At 44.2% G+C, this 21,927-nt stretch overlaps 1 protein-coding gene across 1 annotated transcript; it reads right to left on the bottom strand.

The window, feature by feature from the left end:
- Positions 1-1,917: 1,917 nt before the first annotated feature.
- HMOX1 (heme oxygenase 1) lies at positions 1,918-11,168 on the bottom strand. Its single transcript, XM_083401232.1, has 5 exons — positions 10,881-11,168; positions 9,700-9,820; positions 5,601-6,092; positions 4,046-4,154; positions 1,918-2,715 (listed from the first exon to the last, which is right to left on the bottom strand). The coding sequence occupies exons 1-5, from the start codon at positions 10,898-10,900 to the stop codon at positions 2,588-2,590; spliced, it is 870 nt and encodes a 289-aa protein (XP_083257358.1). The 5' UTR covers positions 10,901-11,168; the 3' UTR covers positions 1,918-2,587.
- Between the last annotated feature and the right edge of the window lie 10,759 nt (positions 11,169-21,927).

The raw sequence follows: 21,927 nt of genomic DNA on the forward strand, positions 1-21,927 counted from the left end.
CTAGACATGCTATTAATGCAATCTTCAGTTAGGTCTTAGGCAGGGGAAATAAAATTGGCATCTAAAGTTGAAATCTCAATATCTTTAGGAGTTACCGTATTTTTCGCTCTATAAGACGCACCAGACCACAAGACGCACCTAGTTTTTGGAGGAGGAAAACAAGAAAAAAAAATATTCTGAATCTCAGAAGCCAGAACATCAAGAGGGATCGCTGCACAGTGAAAGCAGCAATCCCTCTTGCTTTCTGGCTTCTGGGATAGTTGCACAGCCTGCATTTGCTCCATAAGACGCTCACACATTTCCCCTTACTTTTTAGGAGGGAAAAAGTGAGTCTTATAGAGCAAAAAATATGGTAATTCAAGATGCGTACTTCAGTCAAGACCACTTGGGACAGATCAACACCTTTCAGCAACTGTAGCAGAGTTGGTTAAGAATTCAAGCCGTTTTTCTCCCATTTGTGTGATGGATGTTAAGCACTATTGGTGTCTGTCATACACATAACAGAGTATACTAATTTGTGTGATTAAACTTAGATTAGAGTCAATTGGTATGATTTAATAATGTGAATGATCATTTAATAATGTTAGGATTGCAGCTATAGTTCAGTATGAAAGATTTCTGGATTATTTATTTGTTGGTTGTACAAATACTTGTAAACTAATTTCTGTTGTTCGAGCTCTGCAGTGTTTGTGCATCAGACATCATCACTTGGATATGTGTTTTGTCATTCTTCTTTGGTAACCTAGAAATTTGTTAACTTCAGTTTTTCTTTATTTTAGAACAAAACATTTTCCTTGGCCAAACTGTGGTAACTGTTGCCAATACAGTCAAACATCAGTTGTTGAAAGTAATCTGTTCCGGAAGCCCGTCCGGCTTCTGAAATGTTCGACAACTGAGGCGCAGCTTCTGATTGGTTGCAGGAGTTTCCTGCACTCAAGCAGAAGCCGCGTCGCATGTTCAGCTTCCAAAAAACATTCAAAAACCGGAGCATTTACTTCCGGGTTTTTGGTGTTTGGGAGCTGAAACATTCCAAAACGGAGGCATTCGGGAGCATTGACTGTATTGCAAATTACTAATTCTCCTTTACAGACGTGAACTAGTATACACAATAGCATTGGCATTACATTTATGGTTACTAAACAAATTTATTGATTACAGGTGCTTGTGAAGCAACACATCACCCTGTTCCTAAACACTGGATGTCAATCCTAGCTTTCCAGGGATTTTACAAAGAACTAATTTGCAAATAATACCGATGAACTTAACAAACTACAAGTTAACCACAAATTGTCCCACAGACTATAAAGCAAGTTTGTTTTTCCAAAATTTAGTTATGTTTCTAGCTGCTCTTGCCTTGTGACTTTGTAGTTTGATGAGTGCCTATGGTGTGGGTGGCTAAACAAACTATGGTTAATTAAGGGTGATGGGTTTGCATGTGATACCAAACTATCATTAAAACCAGCCAAGGTTCATAAATTAACAGCAAACCATGGGTTCAGATCATGGTTTGCTGGCAGTAAACAAACCAGTGAAGCCACTTGGCACTTAATGTTAAGCCATGATTTAATAAACCATGGCTTAGTGTCATGCGCAAACTTGATCAGTGCTGAGCACACATTGCCTGTGGGTTTTTTTCCAAATAAGAAATTGTGGGTTATTATTTTGTTTGTTACTATGTTAAATATTTTTGTGTTTTTATATTGTAAACTGCCCTGTGATCCTTGGGTGAAGGGCAGTATAGAAATAAAATAAACAAAAACAAAGATTCAACAGTTTTGTCTTTAGACACAAAGGTAAGCTTTAAGGCTGAGCGCTGATCAGCCCAATATCCTTTCAGCATCAGTTAATACAGTACACAGGAAAAGAAAAACGCTCTACTCGCGATTTGATAAAACATTAAAAGAAGGATACAGCTCATTCTACTCACAGGGAGGTTTAATGATTGAGCACATAATTTATAAAGGGCAAGTTACAGATGCAAGAGAATATATTCCTCCCCCCCAAAAAAATACAGGACTGAGGTACAAATGCATTTCAAAAACAAACATCATTACATAAAACAGAAACATTATTACATAAAATCATAGTTTGAGAATGCATTTTTGTCTCAGGATAAGAAGCAAGCAACACAACATTGGACCAGCTTCGTGCCCATCAGATATTTTGGACTACAACTCCCATCATCCCCAGCTGGCATGTGGCAGCTAGGGCTGATGGGACTTGTAGTCCAAAATTATCAGGGAAGTGGCATCAGGTTGCTGAAGTCTGCAGTAGACAGTACTATGACATAACACTAGGCAAAGTACCAGGAGCAACATTTATTCCTCCGTTGTCCCAGCTGGCAAGTTATCAGTCTTTATGGCTCCCTCTCGCATTTCAGTATCTTTAGAAATGTTTGCCACACCAGCATTTGATTTGACTTTCTAAAGTCTTTTAAGAGTCTTTTGTCAAGTTAGTGATGTGAGAACAGCTGAGCTCAGATCGCCCAAACTAGGCCATCTAAGGAGGCTTTCTTCCACAAGGGAAAGGTCTGTTAGTTCAGGATGAGGCAGGTGCTGGTGAAAGACATGGCTGAGGTTCCTTCTGCTCACATGGCATACAAGCCCACACCGACTGTTGTTGCCAAGAAGAAGATGGCGAGAGCCCAACGCAGGAGCGGCGTGCTGGGTAGCATCTGCTGATGCCTCATCTGCACACGGTCACTTTCCTTTGGACCTATTTTAAGAGAATGGAAATTGGTCAGGCTGGGAGCTTTGTTTCTAGAACATTCAGCAATGTTCCAGCCACACTGATGACATCACTGGGTGCGAGGCAGGTACATTGAGCAGAGCAGCCACCAGAGATTAATGACACAGGAAGATAATATTACAGAGGGCTGGTGCAGTTGAGCCAGCTGAGTGGACACAGCCTTGCAAGCGGGTGGTCACAGAAAGCAAAAGTTTCCGTAAAAAGGAGAGCCAGCATAGCGACTTTTCTGACTTTGTGTTTCAGAACTATAAGGCTTGCAGCCCTACATGTGCACCTATAGGCATAAATCTCATTCAACAAGGTAGAATCTTATTTCATTTAAAGAACTGGGCTGTGCATTCTGCAGCACAGAAATCCTAGGGAGCTGGGCGGAAGGAGGGATTGTGAGAGAAGGAGAGACTTTAAAAATAACACTTTGGCCTCTTCAACTAACCAGGTGTCCTGGGGCCCTTAGGAGGCTGCACCCCCTGCCTCTTAGGAAGTTCATCATGGCAAAGGGGACATCCACCTGACCCCATCTGGTAGCCTATGGAGCCGCAGTTGCTTCAATGCTTGTTTTCCTCTTCCTACCCCATTCCTTTTTCCTTTTATATCATGTATATTAGATTCTGAGGCTCTGAGCAGGGCCTTTCTTATCTTTCGATATAGTATATACAACACTGAAGCATCTCATAAGAATTTATTAATGAAAACTGCAGGGTCCACACACATTTTCTAATGGAAAGTGGCTATGATAGGAACCACTCCTCTTTCCATTACAGTGGTACCTCGGGTTAAGAACTTAATTTGTTCTGGAGGTCCATTCTTAACCTGAAACTGTTCTTAACCTGAAGCACCACTTTAGGTACCACTCCCGCTGCTGCCACACAATTTCTGTTCTCATCCTGAAGCAAAGTTCTTAACCTGAGGTACTATTTCTGGGTTAGTGGAGTCTGTAACCTGAAGCATCTGTAACCTGAAGTACCACTGTATTTAGAAGATCCAAGGGGAAACGAAGCTAAAAGGAAGGGAGCTTGCCTTGGGAGCATAGTAGGCAGGGTCAGAAGCCAGGTTACTAGTTCCTGTCATGGGCATCACAAATGGCTGCCCCTGATGGCGAGGCCCATGCCAGCACAAATATCTGTCTTGGGAAAGCGTAGTAGCTCAGCTGATACCCTGGAGGGCTGCTGCCAGGCAGTGTAATGGGAAGAACTAAGCGAAATGGATCAGTGTTCTGATAAGGCAGATTCCTAGGATGATTGCTGCAATCGGTGCTGCTGGAAGATGAGGAATGGCTCAAATTAAGAAGTTATCTTACTGTGAGTTTTGTTGATTCCTCTTGTGTGGAGGTCTCGTTTTGGTTCCTCAAGGTGGAGGTTTTCTGTGGTTTGCCCTTGGCTTGTCAGTCTCTGCAACTCCTTGAACACCTGAGATAGATCACCGTTTTGTTACTGAAAAGCACTCTATCCCTTTTTAGGACTTTGCAAACCACCACAACCACCACAACCCATCTTAATAAAGTTTGAAGGTCCTCCAATCTTCCTCACTTGCTTTCATCTTTATATTGGAACGTGTGAACATCTACCTTTCATTATAAACCTGCTGAGAAGCACCAATCAAATCTTCCAGTGCATATACTGTACAAAGGGTATGAATGCTGGTCCTTGCATACATGTGTGTTCGTATCCCTATGTGAGTAAGTTGCAAATGAAGAAAGATGTAGGGACAGCACCAGTTGCATCAGGAAGCTGGGCTGTGTACACACCACACATTTCCCCTCTAGGATCCTGGGAACTGTAGTTTGTTAAGGGTGTAGTTAAGAATTGTAGCATTGTGAAGGGTAAACTGCAGTTCCTAGGATCCTCTGTGAAGGATGTTCTTTAAGTGGTTGGTGTGTGTGCAGCCTAACAAAAAGTGAGCTAGCTTTAGTTTAAACCCTCCAGACTGAAGAAAGTTTTGATCTTAATGGGATTGGAACTTCTTAGTTCCTTCTGGAGAGGGAAAGAAATAATAAACCAGGCCATCCAGCAACTGCGTATGTACTTAGTTCTTAAATGCTCGCTGACAAATGTTGATCCTGTTGTTGTTTAAAATTAATTTGGAGGTTGGAAGAGCCGGACTCAAGATAAATCACAGCCTGCAATCTTAAAGACCAATCAGGACAGACTTAAATAGCTGCTGCCTTTTAGAATTTTCAAAAGTACTGTGCCCACCACTTTTCGTCCCAACAAACCTTCGGTATAACCTGTGATCCTATGGATGTAAAAGTAACTTACAGCAACAATGTTTACTCAATTATCCTTAATTTAGTGGGGCTTACTTCCAAGTAAATGGAGTTAGGATTTCAGCCTTACAGTTCAATCCTATAAATGTCTATTTAGATGTAAGTGACACTGATTTTAATGGGGCTAACTCCCAGGGAAGTTGATGTAGCCTGCAAAGAATGTTCCAAATTAACATTTTAAGACTGGAACAAATATTAGGTATTTATGACACTGTTTCTGTTTGGATTTTTTCTAATAGACCAACACAGCTGCCTGCATTTTTTGTTCTCAGACTGGTTTCTACCATACCCCATTACCAATATCATAATCATCTCCTATTTTTTCTCTTTTTGTTCAACACTGAGGCTAAGGAAAAGCTGTGCATAAGTCAAATGTTAGTTTATTGCTTTGTAATTGATCCTACTTAAAAAAAAGCCTTATTTCAATGACCCTGATTCACCTTACAAAAATAAATCTCTAATCAGAAGAAGCTTGGTCAGCTCTTAGAAATGTTCACCATCTCCTAAGAGTGTCAACAGAAATGTTATTGTGACTTTCAAGAGAGTTATGGGCCTCATGGCAAGACTGTGTAGCCAGCCGATTACTCACTTCTATATTCAGCAGGAAAGATCTCTTGGCCTCCTCAAGTATTCTCTCCTCAGTAGCTGAGTCCATGGGGAGACTGTTCATCCGCGCTCGATACAGCTGCTTGAACTTGCTGATGTTAGTGACTCCAGGGAAGTTGAAGAACGACAGCCCTTCTCCAGTGCTGGGCAGATGGAACATTTTCTGAGCGATCTTCTTCAGAATCTGACCCCCGGACAAATCTCCCAAGTATCGCGTGTAAGCATGGGCCACCAAAAGTTCAGGTTCGTACTGGCCCACGTGGTGTAGCCTGTCCACATATTTCTGAGTTGCCTCGTGACACTGGATCTCCTTCCTCCATGTGGGGCCATAGAAATACTCCAAGTCTTCCTCCAAAGCTGCCCTGCGATTGAGCTCGTTTGGGAAATAAACAGGGGCATAGACTGGGTTGTCCTTATTCCGCTCAGACTCTTTCTCCAGGGCAACATAGACGTAGTACAGAGAAGCCAGGTACAGCTGAAACAAAGGATGGAAGGGAGGGGAGAAGCTTAGCTGCAAAGTCTTCCTTTTGCCATACAGTGGGGTAGGAGAGCTGAAAATAATGCCAATATATTTTGCATCTGGCAACCAATGTGCCCCTTTGGTTTCAGATAGTACATGGGTAGAAGAGTCTAAAAAGCCCAGGACACAAATTTTCACGGCCCTCTAGCGGCTATGGTGGCTCATTTACCAGAAGTCATGTATTTAGCATTAACTCCAGAAGCGTATACTAGATTCTGACAAAACTAAGCCTCCTGATGTATATTGTGCTCTGATGTATATTGTGCTCCAGGAGGCTTAGTTTGGTCAGAATCAAGTATACACTTCTCTGTAGAGAACCTATTGTGTTGAACTCCTGGCACATCAGTCTTGAATTAGATGGGATGGCAGTAGTTCCATGTGCTTAAACATGGAGTGCAGGGCTGGCTATACCATCCAATGCTGGCTTTGCCCTAGCAGAAAACATTTCCATTTGCACAAGGTGGGGTACCCAGTTTCCATTGATCTCTCTTAACTTTGGGCCGCAGTGGGTAGGGGGAATGATAAAAACTAAGTTGTTGCTGCACTTGGATCCTGCCTGTAGGCTAAGGTTACCAGATTTTTTTCAATGAATCCAGGGACACTTTTCAATTTCAATGGATTTTGTATGGGGACTGATTTGTAAATCCGGGGACTGCCCCTGGGAAACAGGAACGTCTGGTAACCTTACTGTAGGCATCTCATAGGCATCCAGTTGATCACTGTGAGAACAGGAAGCTGGACTAGTTGAGAAATAGATTGGTCAGATCTATTTGGGCTCTTCTTATGAATGCCCCACCTTGTGCAGGTGAATTTTCCATCAGCAAAAAGCCACCACTGGGTACAACACAGCAAATCTGTCAAATCCACCAGCACCTTCCTTTATAGAAGCAATTGGACTTATTTCTACGTTGCTGCTTTACAAACTCTCTGGTAAAGTACTTTTTGTCCCTGTTGCAAATACAAAACGCACACACAACTAAATACATTTTAAACATTAACCAAGTTCCATGAAAAAATTGAGGTGCTTCCAGACTGTTGATATGTTGTGGGTTCAAACACATTCCAGTAAATTCAGATTGCACCATGACAGTCAATATGGAACAAAGCCCATTCTCTCTCTTCCATCCTCCAAATCAGATAATTTTGCCATAAGGTTAAGTGGTGGGAAGAAATGCACCGGAAATTCTGGAGTAATATTTGCATGATGCAAGGTCATCTAACGACTCCACAAACAGATGTTCACTGTAGCCAATATATAACCACCCCACAAACTTTGTGCAAACAATTCAAGATGAATGCTTGATGAACAGGTTGCCTGGAAGTGACCCTAGACTAGCTAAACACAGTAAGCAAGGCAGTGCAGCAACGAATTGCCCAACCATTTGAGGAAAGTACTTTGAGACCCACACTCAAAAGGGCTCTCACATGGAAGTTATGTTTCATAGCTGCATGATTCCCATTCATCTCAATAGTAACTGTGGCTAATAACACATCCCTTCTACAGCTTCTTTTGACCTCAGTTCAGCATCTGTGCAGGCAAGGAGAATGCAAAGGACATGCACTGTGGGTGAGAGAGATTTTAGCACTAGTTTAGCTGTCTGGACTGTACATCCCATTCTGGATCCCTGTACTCTATGTGATGATTATGGCACAGTTGGGCAAAAGAGCAACACAGTGGGATGCAGCCGCCAGTATGAACTGGGATAGCTCAGTCAGTAGACCATGAGACTCTTAATCTCCAGGTCGTAAGTTGGAGCCCCACGCTGGGCAAAAGATTCCTGCATTGCAGGGGGTTGGACTAGGTAACCCTCACGGTCCCTTTCAACTCTACAATTCTATGATTCTAAGGTCAAATAGAGATGGTGCATCTGAGCCTGTTCACAACTGCCTTATGAACACACCCTAAATTCCTTCACACAAACTTCCCTTTAGTCAACCAGCAGTACAGGCTATTATTGCACATCCCGGATGGCGACTGGGTGTGCATTTTGACCTACATAAAGCCCTTTAAAATGGATTTCCACACACCTGAGAAGCGGTCGCCTTCTACGTGGCCCATTGTGAGCTTCCACAAAGTGACCAAGAGCAAAAATTTGACACCAAACACATGTCAAATGGTCTCTCTCTCTCTCTCTTTCATTCCACATTTGTGTGATCGCCTTCCCTTGACATGGATTAATGTGACTGATAATCTTTCGGAACTTGAAGGAGGGCCATAGCTTCGGGATAGAGGAATTGCCTTGTGGACAGGAAGTCCCAGATTCAATCCCTGCCATCTGCAAATAGAGCTGAGAGAGACTTCCTGTCTGAAACCATAGAGAACGGCTGCCTGTCAATGTAGACAGTTCTGAGCTTGGTCTGGCCCAGTATAGGGCCCATCCCTATGTTCCTAAGCACCAAAATTGGTTTGGTTTTCATGGTTGAGATCAGTATCTTCTGCTTCAGTATGTGTGTGTGTGTGTGTATAAAATTTCAGAGAGTAATGGCTTGTTGAACCAACTCTTTATGACCTGCCATCTTTATGCTCTCCCTGCCCACTACATTGGTCTGTTGTAAGAGAAACCAGCCAATCAACAAAGAATGGAAATCTCATGGCAATTATAACTGTGTTTTTGCTGGGTAATGTACAAGTCACCTCTCCAGAATTTCACCATGGCTGCTGCTACCTCTTTCCCCCGCCCCTTGGCTTTGCTCAATCTGTATTTGTGCTTCGTGCCACCTCATTTGGGACTTACGCCTAATAATTACCTCTAACTGGTTATACTAGAAGGTTCAGCTCATTAGCATTTGTTTAATAAGCTAGTTCCAGTAGCTCAGACGGGCACACTTGGAAGGCAGATTTTGCTCAAGTTCTGAAATGAACCCAGAAAATTATGCCCTTGCCTGCGGCGTGAAACAGAATGAAAATACAGCAGTTCAGCAATACACGCCCAGGAAATGAAAAAGTGCAGTTTCTGTGAGGTCAGAGAAGGGCTAGGAAATCTTTCTGTCAAGAGCTACAATCCCTTGGGAGTGATCTGTCAGGACTCACACTGTCGCAGTGGGGAAAGCTGTAGTGAGTGGGTGCTGGAGGAAAAAATGGGATGGATGGACAGCCCATCTTCTCTCTTTTCGTCACCCCTTTTCTCTCTCAGTGTGCCCCCCTCTTCTGCTCTCTTTCTGCCCCTCCTCTCCTTCCTCCCCCCTCTTTTCCCCCACTTCCTTCCCCTGCCCCAGTGGACTGCTAGGGGAAGGTCAGATTGCTCCTGCCATGGCAGAGATCTGAAGGGATCATTTGTTGATGGTTTCTGTTCCTCTTTCTCCTTCTCCTCCTCTTCCTTCCATTGCTTTCTCTATACCAGTGTTTCTCAACGTTGGGTCCCCAGATGTTGTTGGACTACAACTCCCATCATCCCTGAGCTCTAGCCTTGCTAGCTAGGGATGATGGGAGTTGTAGTTCAACAAGTCACGGATTGACTGATTTCATAAAACGTATATCCCGCTTGATTGTAAAACAAGACTCTTCGAGGTGTTTAAAGTCTTCCCCGCCCCCCGCTCTTGAATAAAAACTCAGGCACAGTACCTTGAATTCATGAAGTGACATCTGTCCCTTCTGGAACCGCATCATGAAATCTGTGGTCTCTGCCTGCTCATGCACCTCTTTGGTGCTTTCTTTCAGGGCTTCTGACAGGTCCTGAGACATTCTGGTGGGGGAGGGGGGGAAATCAGTGTTAACTTAAGCATCTTACATACCAGCACTTTTGCACAGAAGTAAACTGGTGGTCTGTGGCAAAGCAGGATAAATTCACATCCTCAGTTCCTGACAAGAAAATGGACTCCTTTGTTCTTCAGCAAGGGGCGCCATATAATTAAAGCACATTTCCCCCCTCCAAGAATCATGGGAACTGTCGTTTACCCACCACAGAACTACACTTCCCAGCATCTTTAACAAGTTACGGTTCCCAGGATTCTTGGGAGAGGAGATGTTCTGAATGTGCTTTGAATGTTTGGTGTCTATGCAACTAGAAATATGCAATTCAGATACCACCCCCCAAAAATGACATGCCTCTGAACAACAAAGTCTTTAACAAATAAGAAATGTATGCTGATATAATAAGCTTTCATGAATAGTCTAATTCTTCATACACATTAAACGTTAGCCTCAGTTGTCAGGTGTTACACGCATGCAGGCGTCAAGAGAAACCGTGATGCCATATAACACTAAAAGTACAAATGCAAAAGCGCTCTACTCATGAGATTTCTTCTGCACTTCACCATAAGGTCCCAGTTTGAAAAATGAAATAAAGCCATTCCACAGCAAAATCAAAACATCTGACAATAGAGGTAGGTCCCACAAAATGACATACATTTCAAACACAGAGAATCCTGGGATCTATAGTTTATTACTTGGGAACTGTAGTTCTGTACAGATTCCCATGATTCCTTGGGAAAAATAATGTGCGTAAGATGTACGGTGTATATGTGACCAGAGGCCAAGGTAAAGAGGAGCATCTTCAGCATGTGATGGAAGCCATACCAATGAAGGTGCCAGACGGCACACATCTGGGTGAGAAGGGTGTCCAACAGTGCTGGGTGCTGCCACAGAGAATGCCCTCTCCTGGGCAACACACACACCGCACTTCCGAGGATGTTGGACCTACCAAGAGCCTCCCTCCCTCCCTCCCTCCCTGCTAATCGTAACACCTGAGAGAGTCTGTGTAAATTCCTTCGAAGGGTTGTCTCCAGCCCAGGATTGCCACTCACCTTTCAGAGCGCTGTGCCATTCTCCTCGCTTTGTTATTCTGCGGCCGCTCTCTTTCTTCTCTTCCTCTTCACTCTCGGCTCCTTGCTCCCTTTCTCTCCAGAGTTTGAGAAGCTACTGAGTTAGGCATCTGGTCTCCCCGCTTCTTTCTTTATACTTTTGCTCCGAGGTCACGTGCTGAGCCCGGGGAACATCTGACCTCACTGTGCAGTTCTCTTTCACCACGCACATGCACGCGCACATACTCCCCTCGATGAGGAAGCTGAGCTCGTCCCTCTTCTTCCTCCTCTGGGAAAGGCAGGGAGGAGGGAGAGTCAGCTGACGCAGCTTGACAACTAAGCACAACAACAGGATGTCAAGTGAGAGACATCTCTCTCAAGAATCCTGGGCATTTTGCCCAGGCTGGTTTTAACTCCTTGTCTTCCATCTAAGTCAGGTTAACCTGGAATATTCTCAAGTATGGAATACTAGTGCAATGACTCGTGAATATCTGCCACTGCTTTCATGCAAACACTGGGGAGAAACAGCTTTTCAGTGCATTAAGTATTTTTTTTAAAATCAATATGACGATTCATTTATTAATTGTGTTCCCCACCCTTCATAACTATAGCTCAGTAGCAGAGCATCTGCCTTGGAGCCTCAGGTTCAATTCATGGCATCTCTGGGTACAGCTGGGAATGTCCCCCCCCCAAAAAAAAACCTTGAAGAATCATGAAATGTCATGCTCTCTGTTCCAGCACGCAATGAAATCCTCAGTTTTCCCTGATTAACCCCCTGATGTTTACTTTGGAACAAAAGTGACCATGAGTTCAGTGGGGATGATTCCTATCACACCAACCCCGCCAGGAAGATGGATGGGGAGATACAGTGGTACCTCGGGTTACATACACTTCAGGTTACATACGCTTCAGGTTACACACACTGCTAACCCAGAAATAGTGCTTCAGGGTAAGAACTTTGCTTCAGGATAAGAACAGAAATTGGGCTCCGGCGGCGCAGCGGCAGCAGGAGGCCCCATTAGCTAAAGTGGTACTTCAGGTTAAGAACAGTTTCAGGTTAAGAACGGACCTCCAGAACGAATTACGTACTTAACCCGAGGTACCACTGTACTTGTATCTCAGCTTTGCAAATAGAGAAACCAAAGGGTTTAAAAAATAAAAAATAAAATTCATTTTAAAACAAAATACTAACAACCTAAAATGTTTGCTAATATAGAGGCCTGCTTTCTAAGAGCAGTAACCCCGGAGTCTAAAATCTGCACTACTGCTGATGGGCCATTTTCAGAAAATAAAATATAATTGAATCAGAAAGGGCAATGAATAGTATTGTCAACTGGGCAGGGCAGGGAGGAAACGAGCCTGACTCAATCTTGTTCCTTTCACTATAATTTTATCTATAGAAATATAAGACATTAGCCATGATTAGAAGAAGTACAACCTCTGCGTATCAGACGTTGGGGACAAACAATGGGTCATTGTCTTCATGTCCTGCTTGTAGGCTTTCCTGAAGTATCTGGATAACTCAGAGGTGGGAAACTTGTGTGGCTCTCTGGATGCTGTTAGACTCCAGCTCCCATCGCCTCTGACCACTGGCCATGCTGACTGAGATTGTTGGGAGTTGAGAATTGATAATAACATCTGAAGGGTCACAGGTTCCCCATCTCTGGGATAGGCAGAAGACCTTTGGTCTGTTCCACTAAGACTAAAGGTATTGTGCTCTTGAAAATAAGTAGGAGATGCTTTTGAAGTAGTACTACATGCTATCTGCAGATCAAGCTGCTGCAAAAAAGTACAGGAACAGGGCCAGATAAGAAAGGTGGCAACTCTTCGCAGAAATTAATGACGGGAACCATGGAACACTAAGCAACATCATAATATAAGGCGGTTCATTGACTGATTGGTCCAATGTAGATGCAGGGCCTCTCCAATATTGACATGTCGAAAATGGCTAGCTGAGGATGTGCATTTTCATTTGTTTTGGCTTAAGAGGAAGGCATTTTGAGCCAAGTGGCTAGAAGTTCGGAAAAGGCAAATGTGTTGACACTGCAGCTGACTCAGTCAAGCTTCTTCACTGCTTCACTTTTCTTCGCTGGACACAAGCAGATCATTCCAGAACACCATTATGAATGCGCTCAGGTCTGTTGCATGACTAGCTAGCTGTCAGATGCTGTCCCATTCATTCCCTGTGTCAATGTCAGATTCCAATGCCATTCTGACCAAAAAATTGTATATGGAACGAAAGGAGGCGCCATCTTGTCCTTTGCCTGAGGCGCCAAAATGTGGCAAGCAGTTCCGCCACTGTGCTCGTTTTGCGTATAAAGTAAAATAATTATATAACAGCACGGGATGTCACAATAGACTGATGCATTCTATGAGCTGATATAGCGAAGTACCGTATATGTTGATGACTGTCTAATGGTTCCATGTGAGAATGACCATGAAGGACAATTACCACGAAGTTCTGGAGAGATTCCAGTTTAGGAGCAGGAGCAGGGATCAGAGCCTACAAATGACAGCCTTCCTCGCAGTTCAGTTGACTCACATACCATTTGCTTTCAGGCATCGGATTTACCTCACAGAGCACCATCGTGTTTTCACAGGTGTTTCACTGGCATCACTCATCTATTCATCGCGGCTGTCCAAGGTGTTCAATGTGACAGCAGTTTCCCCACTTCAATATGTAGGGAAAGAGAAAGAGCACTATGGGGGAAATAGGGTATAAAACTTGTGCTGTCACAAAGACCCCACATTTATCAGGATTTAAGAATAGTTAAACCACAGAGCCTAGGGCTTGCCGATCAGAAGGTCGGCGGTTCGAATCCCCGTGACGGGGTGAGCTCCCATTGCTCGGTCCCTGCTCCTGCTAACCTAGCAGTTCAAAAGCACCTCAAAGTGCAAGTAGATAAATAGGTACCGCTCCGGCGGGAAGGTAAACGGCATTTCTGTGTACTGCTCTGGTTCACCAGAAGTGGCTTAGTCATGCTGGCCACATGACCTGGAAGCTGTACGCCAGCTTCCTCGGCCAATAAAGCGAGATGAGCGCCACAACCCCAGAGTCGGCCACGACTGGACCTAATGGTCAGGGGTCCCTTTACCTTTGCCTAAGAATAATTCCAGCGTGGTGTAGGCAGCTGATGGAACAGGGGATGGGAACCTTTGGTCTAGGGGGTGGGGGGCAAATGAAGCTCTTGAAGCTTCTCTGTATGGGTGTAGCCAAAAGGGGGGGGGGCAGGGGGCAGCTGCCCCCTAGATCAAATAAAACAATAGAAATACTTAACTGACCAATCATGACGGTTCGGCCCCCTAACAAAGTTCTTGCCCCCCCCCCAATCCTGGCTATGCCCATGCTTCTCTGCTGGCCCTCAGGACTCCCCTCCCTGGCCCTTCTTTCCAGCCTCTTTGCGTGTTCATGCCCAGCTAGAATGTGTCTCTGAACTTTAATCATTCCTCCTGCTTGCCTGGATGGAAGCTTAGAGAGGAGTATGTGAGTCTGTGTAGAAACCAGCCTACTGCACAGACTTTAGGATCACCAGGAGTTAAGGCAATATGTCTCTTTCCACCTGCACCAACCAGCGTTTTTTTGTGTGACAGAAAGATATACACCACAGCGCAAAGCAGTGATGAGATATTATGTTTAGTGAACAGCATGTATGCCTTTGGTGACTCCCAGTATCACCAACCGCACCCCCCATGATGCTCAACAGTACCCATTGCTTTGCTGAACTTTCTCCCCTCATCTAGTTGTTGAAGGCACAGCACCTTACCATAAATAAAAATAAAACAAATCCAGTTGGTAGAGCATGAGAGTCATGGATTCGAGCCCCATGTTGGGCAAAAGATTCCTGCATTGCAGGGGTTGGACTAGATGCCTCTTGTGGTCCCTTACAACTCTACAATTCTATTATTCTAAATCTGACAGATCTCTGAAAAAAATGGCCACAGTGGTTGGTTCAACAATAGCGTTGAAATATTTCTGCACAATAATATTTTCCTAAATTATCATTATATTCTGTTTTTCCTTTAGAAAGCTTAAGATTGCTTATATTGGATTTTCATTTAAAGACTGCCCTGGTCCCCATTTCCTTAGCTTCACCATTGTTACAAGGTTAGATGTTTCTGTACACTGGGACTTGCATGCAACAACATTACCAGTTATAGCACATGACAGTAAATCTGAAAGTCAGCCTTAAGTTACCTCGAGACTGGCTGTCTCTTTTCCAGCTTCAGGGAACAATGCCAGAGGTTAGAGGGATGCATGTATTACTCAGCAAAAGCAATGCCTTCCTTATAAGGGAACGTCGTGACACAGCAAAATGTGCTGCTAAAGCCTCAAAAGGAAATGCTGAATCAGAAAACAGAATGTACAGCTGTGTGCAACAGGAAAAACAACAGCTTTTCTGAAAGCGGTAACAGATTTGTTCGTAGAGGCTGAAAGGCCTCCTTGTCAGTGCAAGGGAAATGTAAGAGGGAATGGACAAAGGTTAACAATTATTGAGTGAATTCAACAATTAAGAAAGCACAACTAGTTTCACAAGTGCTTTGGTAGCACAATTATGTTTGCCCACAGCCAGGCAACTCACAAGTTATACTCCTATGGGGCAGTTGTTTGGTTTTCTACAGACAGATCAAACTTTGAGCTTGATGTTATAGTTCACATGCCAGGAAAACAGTGAGGAATTCCAAGGACATTTTCCATTAGACATTTGTGTAGCAGATTGTGCTGAAAATAAAAGCTGGCGTTCAGAGCAATCAGCTTTCTAGCCATCATGATAATTAACAAATCTGCCAGGACTGCTGAGTAGAGCAGAGGTTACAACATACCCCACTTTACATGGCAAAGTGTGTACTTACTCAGTGCTTATCTGTATCCTCCAGTTCATGAGAAAGCTACAAATGATCTTTAATGTAACGCATTCAGTCAAACATTAAACAATGCGTTCCATGAAATATAGACCATTTGATAGAGTATGTTTGCTACTGGTTGTGGTTTTCTCTATCATGGCTGAAGTCCCAAGCTCATCTACTTGAAAGTAAATTACGGGGAAATAAATTGGATTTATGAATAAACACGGTTATATCAGGGTGTATGAGGCTGTACCTGATCTCTTATTCTCACAGTGTAGAGAGGAGAGAGGAGCTGTGAAGTAATGATCATATATTTCAAATCAGGAAAGTTGTGGATTAGCACCTTCTTGCTCCAAGTCATCAAATCTTTGGGAAATGCTTGTATTAGTAATGGCCAATGGATCCCCAATTTGCACATTGGAAAGTTTCCCCTTCAGTCCCATAGTGCTTCCTGATGTGCTTCTCTCAGTCTCCCTTTCCATCATAGTCCTGTACTTTGGCACTTGTTCTAGACCCCCATTCAGCAAAATGTGTGAGGACACACAGTGTGTCAGCTTCACCCCAATGTCCTACTGTACATTGGACCCATCTCTCCACTCCTGATCTTCACACATTCAGAGATTCTTAATGTTTTCAGCTCAGTGTACTGACGATCTCCCTTCAGACCGACTGGAGTTGGCAAGGCTGATGTGCAAGGGGGTGTTCAGGATCAGACAGGTGTTCATGGTGCCAATCACCTGAACACACCTATAGTTTCAGTCATTATGGTCCATGTTCTAGTAGAACTGTAATTCGTGGGACCTTAGCAGAGCATTACGCACATCCTTGCAATGCCTTCCCTTGGTTTGTTTCATTTGCGCAAAACCAGCAGTGTTTTCCCCTCAGGAAACTGTCCAGATTAATCCAGCCAAGCCACTTTGCAGCCTGCTGTAACATACACGTGTTAAAAACAGTCACAAGAACATCTCCTGTTAGGATAGGAACCAGCATCTCCACTTGCAAAAGTGGTTTGATGCCTTGACAATGAGCCTCCTGTTTGGGAGAAAAAGACCCAGGCATGGCTCACTTGGTGTGTCAGAGCTGCATCAATAGTCTCCCAGCAGCAATGTTGCTGCCACTTAGTGAGAGGAAGCTGTGTGGATGCACTTGTGGGAGCACCCAACAGGTTCTTCTAGTGCATCTTCTCAGCTTTGACCTTGCCACCACCTCAGTCTTCCGCTCCTGGTTAAGTGCCAACAATACCACTGCTAGGAAGCTATTGTTGCTGTTCTGCACCGTGGGATGAGCCACTCCTGGAGGGACCACATAACTTAGTAGAGAGCTCATGTTTTTTTGCACACAGACGGTTCCAGGTTCAGTCCCTGGCTTAGAAGGATCAGGTAGCAGGGGGCATGGAAGACTTTTCCCCTTAGCTGCCAGAGAGCTGTTACCAGTCAGAACAGAACAGAATAGTATTGCAACAGACTGAGTTGGCAGCTACCGGTTAGAATGAAATTGGCCAGATTGCTGGATCTGGCCTGAAACTGCAATGCATACACACTATGCGTGCCCAAATGATTTTGATTAAATTAAAATATATGGCGATCCCTTGGTTCACCTGTATAATATTTGTCAATCACTAGATCATATAGGCTTCAGAGCGTCTGAATCAGCTTAGATGGGAGGGCATGTGGTACTGGACTAGACTCACAGCAGATGTGAATACAGAGCCTAAGACTGAATTCAAGTCAATCAGTCATTGGCTTGGAACTGCCACAGATCACAAAGGCAGCTTGATAGGCGAGGCTCATTTCTGTGTAGGTGTGAGATCAGGAAAGTCATTGGAATGGGAAGGAGCATAGTGAGTTCTAAAGGGCTCCAAGGGAGGCCAATAACCCTGCTCAGTTGGTCGAGCATGAGACTCTTAATCTCAGGGTTGTGGGTTAGAGCCCCAAGTTGGGCAAAAGATTCCTGCATTGCAGGGAGCTGGCCTAGATTGCCCTTGTGGTCCCTTCCAACTCTACAATTATATGATTCTACAAAATCAGGAAGCTGTTCCACTGCAAACTGGAGGTCAGGTGGTTGTGACTCCTTTAACTACTGCTTGTCCTGACATACCAAGGAACACTATCCTTAAAGGTAAAGGGACCCCTGTCCATTAGGTCCAGTCGTGACCGACTCTGGGGTTGTGCGCTCATCTCGCTCTATAGGCCAAGGGAGCCAGTGTTTGTCCACAGCTTCTGGGTCATGTGGCCAGCATGACTAAGACGCTTCTGGCAAACCAGAGCAGCACACGGAAATGCCGTTTACCCTCCTGCCGGAGCAGTACCTATTTATCTACTTGCACTTTGATGTACTTTCGAAGTGCTAGGTTGGGACCAAGCAACAGGTGCTCACCCTGTCGTGGGGATTCAAACCGCCAACCTTCTGATCGGCAAGTCCTAGGCTCTGTGGTTTAACCCACAGCGCCACCCGCGTTCCTACACTATCCTTAAGCAGGCTCAAAAACAAAAAGCATCTCTGATATGCCAGAAATGACCTTGATCCTAATGGCAGTATTAATGATGCATCTGGAGAGAAGAGAGCACACAATGAGTCCCAGGTAATTATTGCTTGTGTGATGCAGGTGCATATGAGACATCTCTGGAATGAGCTGATGTACACCTTGCTTATGTACACACACACACACACACACACACACACACACGCACACACACATAAACACCAGTGACTCATCATATTGACATATATGACAGAAGCTGGACTGATACACAATGCAGGAAACTGTCCTTCAGGGCTGTGCTCTGAAGATATAATAGGCATTGTTCTTGAGGACAGGGAATTTCTCTGGACATTTAGGCTCCAGCCGTATGGACTCTTACTCAGGATTTAAGCCCCACTGAACAGAACGTAACCAGGCAAAAGCCTTCGCTGTGAGCTGGAAAGTGGAAAAATGAACTGGGGCTAAGAGATCTGCCTTCTGTGCTTTTGAAATAGTAACATACACTTCTGGTTCTGACAGTGCAATCCTAAGCATGTTTACTAAGGAGTAAGTCCTACTGAACTCAGTTCAGTAGGACTCAGTCCCAGGTAAATGTGTATAGAATGGCTTTCTTGTCTTCTCAGATTAACAACATGGCTAAAAGCAGGGGTAAGACACGCGAGAATAAAATATGGTTATTTTTTTGTGGAGGAGGTTCATTTGCCTTTTCTTGTTTATTGAAAATTCTATTTGGTTTATATTTCATTTGTTCAAATTGCATTAGTTTTGAGTTCCATTAATTAGCATTTCATCTTAATATTTGTCTTGGAGTGTTTCTCTGCTAATTTCTCTTTTCAAAAGAAAATTGCTGCTCATGGACATCATATGCGCACTTTAGTATATGTATTTTGCCAGAAGAAAGTGCCAGTTTTGAAGAACGGGTGTGTTTAGGGTCATGCATTGTTTCAGAAAGGGCAAATGAGGTAGATTCATGTTTAGATGTGAACTGAATTGAATTTCTAACCCAACCACCCCAATTTTCACTGGCTCTTTAATTACATCTGTTGAGAACCCAAAATGAGCTGTTGGTTTACCTAGATGGCAATGGTGGCTGGACAAAACGTTGCTGCAGATCTCTCTCTTTCATGCCAGCTGAGCAAACACGTTCTTAATAAACAACAACCTGTACTATTTGACTTGTCCTAAATTCAGGGACATATTAGACATGACCTACTCAGAGTCACAAAAGTCATGACATTGTTTAGTAAATCTGTATAGCCGTCTTTCTTGACAAGTTCTTAAATCTCTTAGAAAGCTTACTGTTCCTGCTCATGCTGCGTTGCACTAAGTGTGGAAGTCTGCCAGCTTATAAACCAATGCAACCCATCTCAGTTTTGCTTTGTTTTAATACATTTTTCTTTCAACAGAGAACACAACAGGGTAAAAACTCTGTATAAGAAATAGGAGTAGTTTTAAGGGCATGTATTATTCATACTTTCCCTGGAGTAGTCATAAAGGAACAGAAAGAGTTAAAGGCACAGCAATCAGATAGCTTGGAAAAATAGTTCATTCTAGATCATTCTGAGGGTTTAAAAAAGAAGAAGTAGGGATGTGAGCCAATGTACACAGCTGCAATCTCAGGAAAAGCAGCAGGAAACCATTGGATTCAATACAGGCTCACATGTTCTCACCACAGTGACTCAGCAAAAGTGGCCTCAAGACTGGAACAGCTTAATCAGCAAGTGTGGAGAGGCAAACAAAGCCTACCATGACACAGCAAGATGTAGAGACAGAGGCATGACTTGGAAGGTTCTTGAGAGGGTTAGTCAGCACAATTCAGACCATTAGCTCTTTCTCTGTACAGTGTGCTGTTGTTTTGTAGCTGGAACTCATAATGCAGAAAATATGGCTGAAGGGCTCCTCCAGATTGATGTGGGTTTTTTTATGGGTCAGTAAAAAGGGACAGCAAATAGGAAGAGTTGGAACATGGGGATGAGTAGCAGAGCATCCATTTGTCCTAACTCCTTATTCCCCCGCCCCGACACTAATCCTGTACAATACATAAGGATCATGTTGTTACACCTCCCCTCTGGAGGAATCCTCTTTGGAAGTTGACTTGGAGCTCCTCAAGGCAGACAGCACAGAGGAGCAACTTGTGTCAAAGGGATTGTGAGGCACAGCAGGGGAATCGGGGACTTCAGGGGTCACAGCAGCTCAACCTCTTCCTCAAGACAAAGATAACCCCTTCACAGAATCAGCAGCAGAAGCTGAACAGCTGTCAAATCCTAAGGAGCACAGCTAGACACTAGAAGACCGAGTGTGTGCCTGAGGAGCAAGTCCTCCAGAGTAAATGTATATGTAAGCTTCACAGGTAAGATGAAATATGCAAGCCACACAGGTATCTTGTGTGATCTGGGTGAAGCCTTGGAAGGTCAGGTTTCAAAGTCTTCTTCTTCCAGGCTCAGAGTGGTGGAACAACATCTCTGCACCTTGCCACCTTGATGGTCACTAGACCACCCCTTGTTTGGACCGTGGACTGTAAGAACATAACCTGCAGGGTTAGGCCAATGGCCCATCTAGTTCAGCATCCTGTTCTCACAGTGGCCAATCAGATGCCTATGGGAAGCCCCAAAGCAGAACCTGGGAGCAAAGCATTTTCCCTGCGATTCCCAGTGCCTGCCATTTAGTGGAGCTTTATCCTCCAGATTGCTTCTGGACCTCACTTCTTGTGTTAAAGAACTGCTTCTTGTCCTTCCTTCTTCTTTCGCCCTCCCATTTAGACTCCAGGCTATGGAATGGCTCTTATTCTTGGACTTTCTCTGTTAACTCTTAGCTGCGCCCCTTGAGGTTTGGTCAACTAATCTTGGGCCATCATGAAATAATGACCCAGTTCTATGTGGATCATACAAGAGAGGAGGGGGAAATGACCTTCCTGTGGGTTAAAAACGGTCATGTGAACTCAGCCCTAAGGGTTCCACTGGCAAAAATAAGAAGAGGAAATCATTTCCGCTACAAGCAGCAGTTATGCGAAAACGCAAGGGAATATACTGATGGACATATCACAAAAGTTGATACTATCAGCAGTTCCAGTTCCACTCAGATATGCTCAGCACTTCTAACAGTGGCAGACCATGGCAACTCAGATGTCAGTGCCACTCTGTGCGGCGCCAAAATCTGCCCCCTCCCCAATGTCTCTTGCCTTCCATTGTAGTAATAGTGGAAAAGCCTGCTCTGGCGTCCCAAAAATTCCATGCCCAGTGCGATTGCATTGGCTGCACTCCCCAAGAGATGCCTCTGCTTCTGAAAAGCTAGGAGATAAATATCCAGTATTTAGGACTGGAGCAAAATGGGATAGTCTGGAGTGCCTAGAGTAGACTGTTCCATTTTAGACTGCAGGGGAGGGAAGTCATAAGGCCTGAAGTCTGAAATGGTGTAGACCATTCAACTCTTTTCAGATTGTACCACCTCATTCTCTTGCCTATGTAGGTAACGGCAAAGGACCCTTGTATGTTTAAGTCCAGTCAAAGGCAACTATGGGGTGTGGCGCTCATCTTGCTTTTCAGGCCGAGGGAGCCGACGTTTGTCCATAGATAGCTTTCCGGGTCATGTGGCAAGCACGACTAAACCTCTACTAGCACACGTGCCAGAGCACACGGAAACCTTCCCTCCACAGCGGTACCTATTTATCTACTTGCACTGGTACGCTTTTGAACTGCTAGGTTGGCAGAAGCTGGGACAGAGCAA

The sequence above is a fragment of the Podarcis tiliguerta genome (genome assembly GCF_965153285.1).
Source record: "Podarcis tiliguerta genome assembly, chromosome: 10".
Lineage (NCBI taxonomy): Eukaryota > Metazoa > Chordata > Lepidosauria > Squamata > Lacertidae > Podarcis > Podarcis tiliguerta.

What these genes read in the sequence shown, in the direction of transcription:
- HMOX1 (XM_083401232.1), bottom strand. Translation starts at nt 10,900, where the DNA reads ATGGCACAGCGCTCTGAAAG. An exon ending in TGTCACTTCATGAATTCAAG is followed by an intron (nt 6,093 to 9,699) that starts GTACTGTGCCTG and finishes CCTTTGTTTCAG; the next exon opens with CTGTACCTGGCTTCTCTGTA. An exon ending in CTTTCCTGCTGAATATAGAA is followed by an intron (nt 4,155 to 5,600) that starts GTGAGTAATCGG and finishes GATCTATCTCAG; the next exon opens with GTGTTCAAGGAGTTGCAGAG.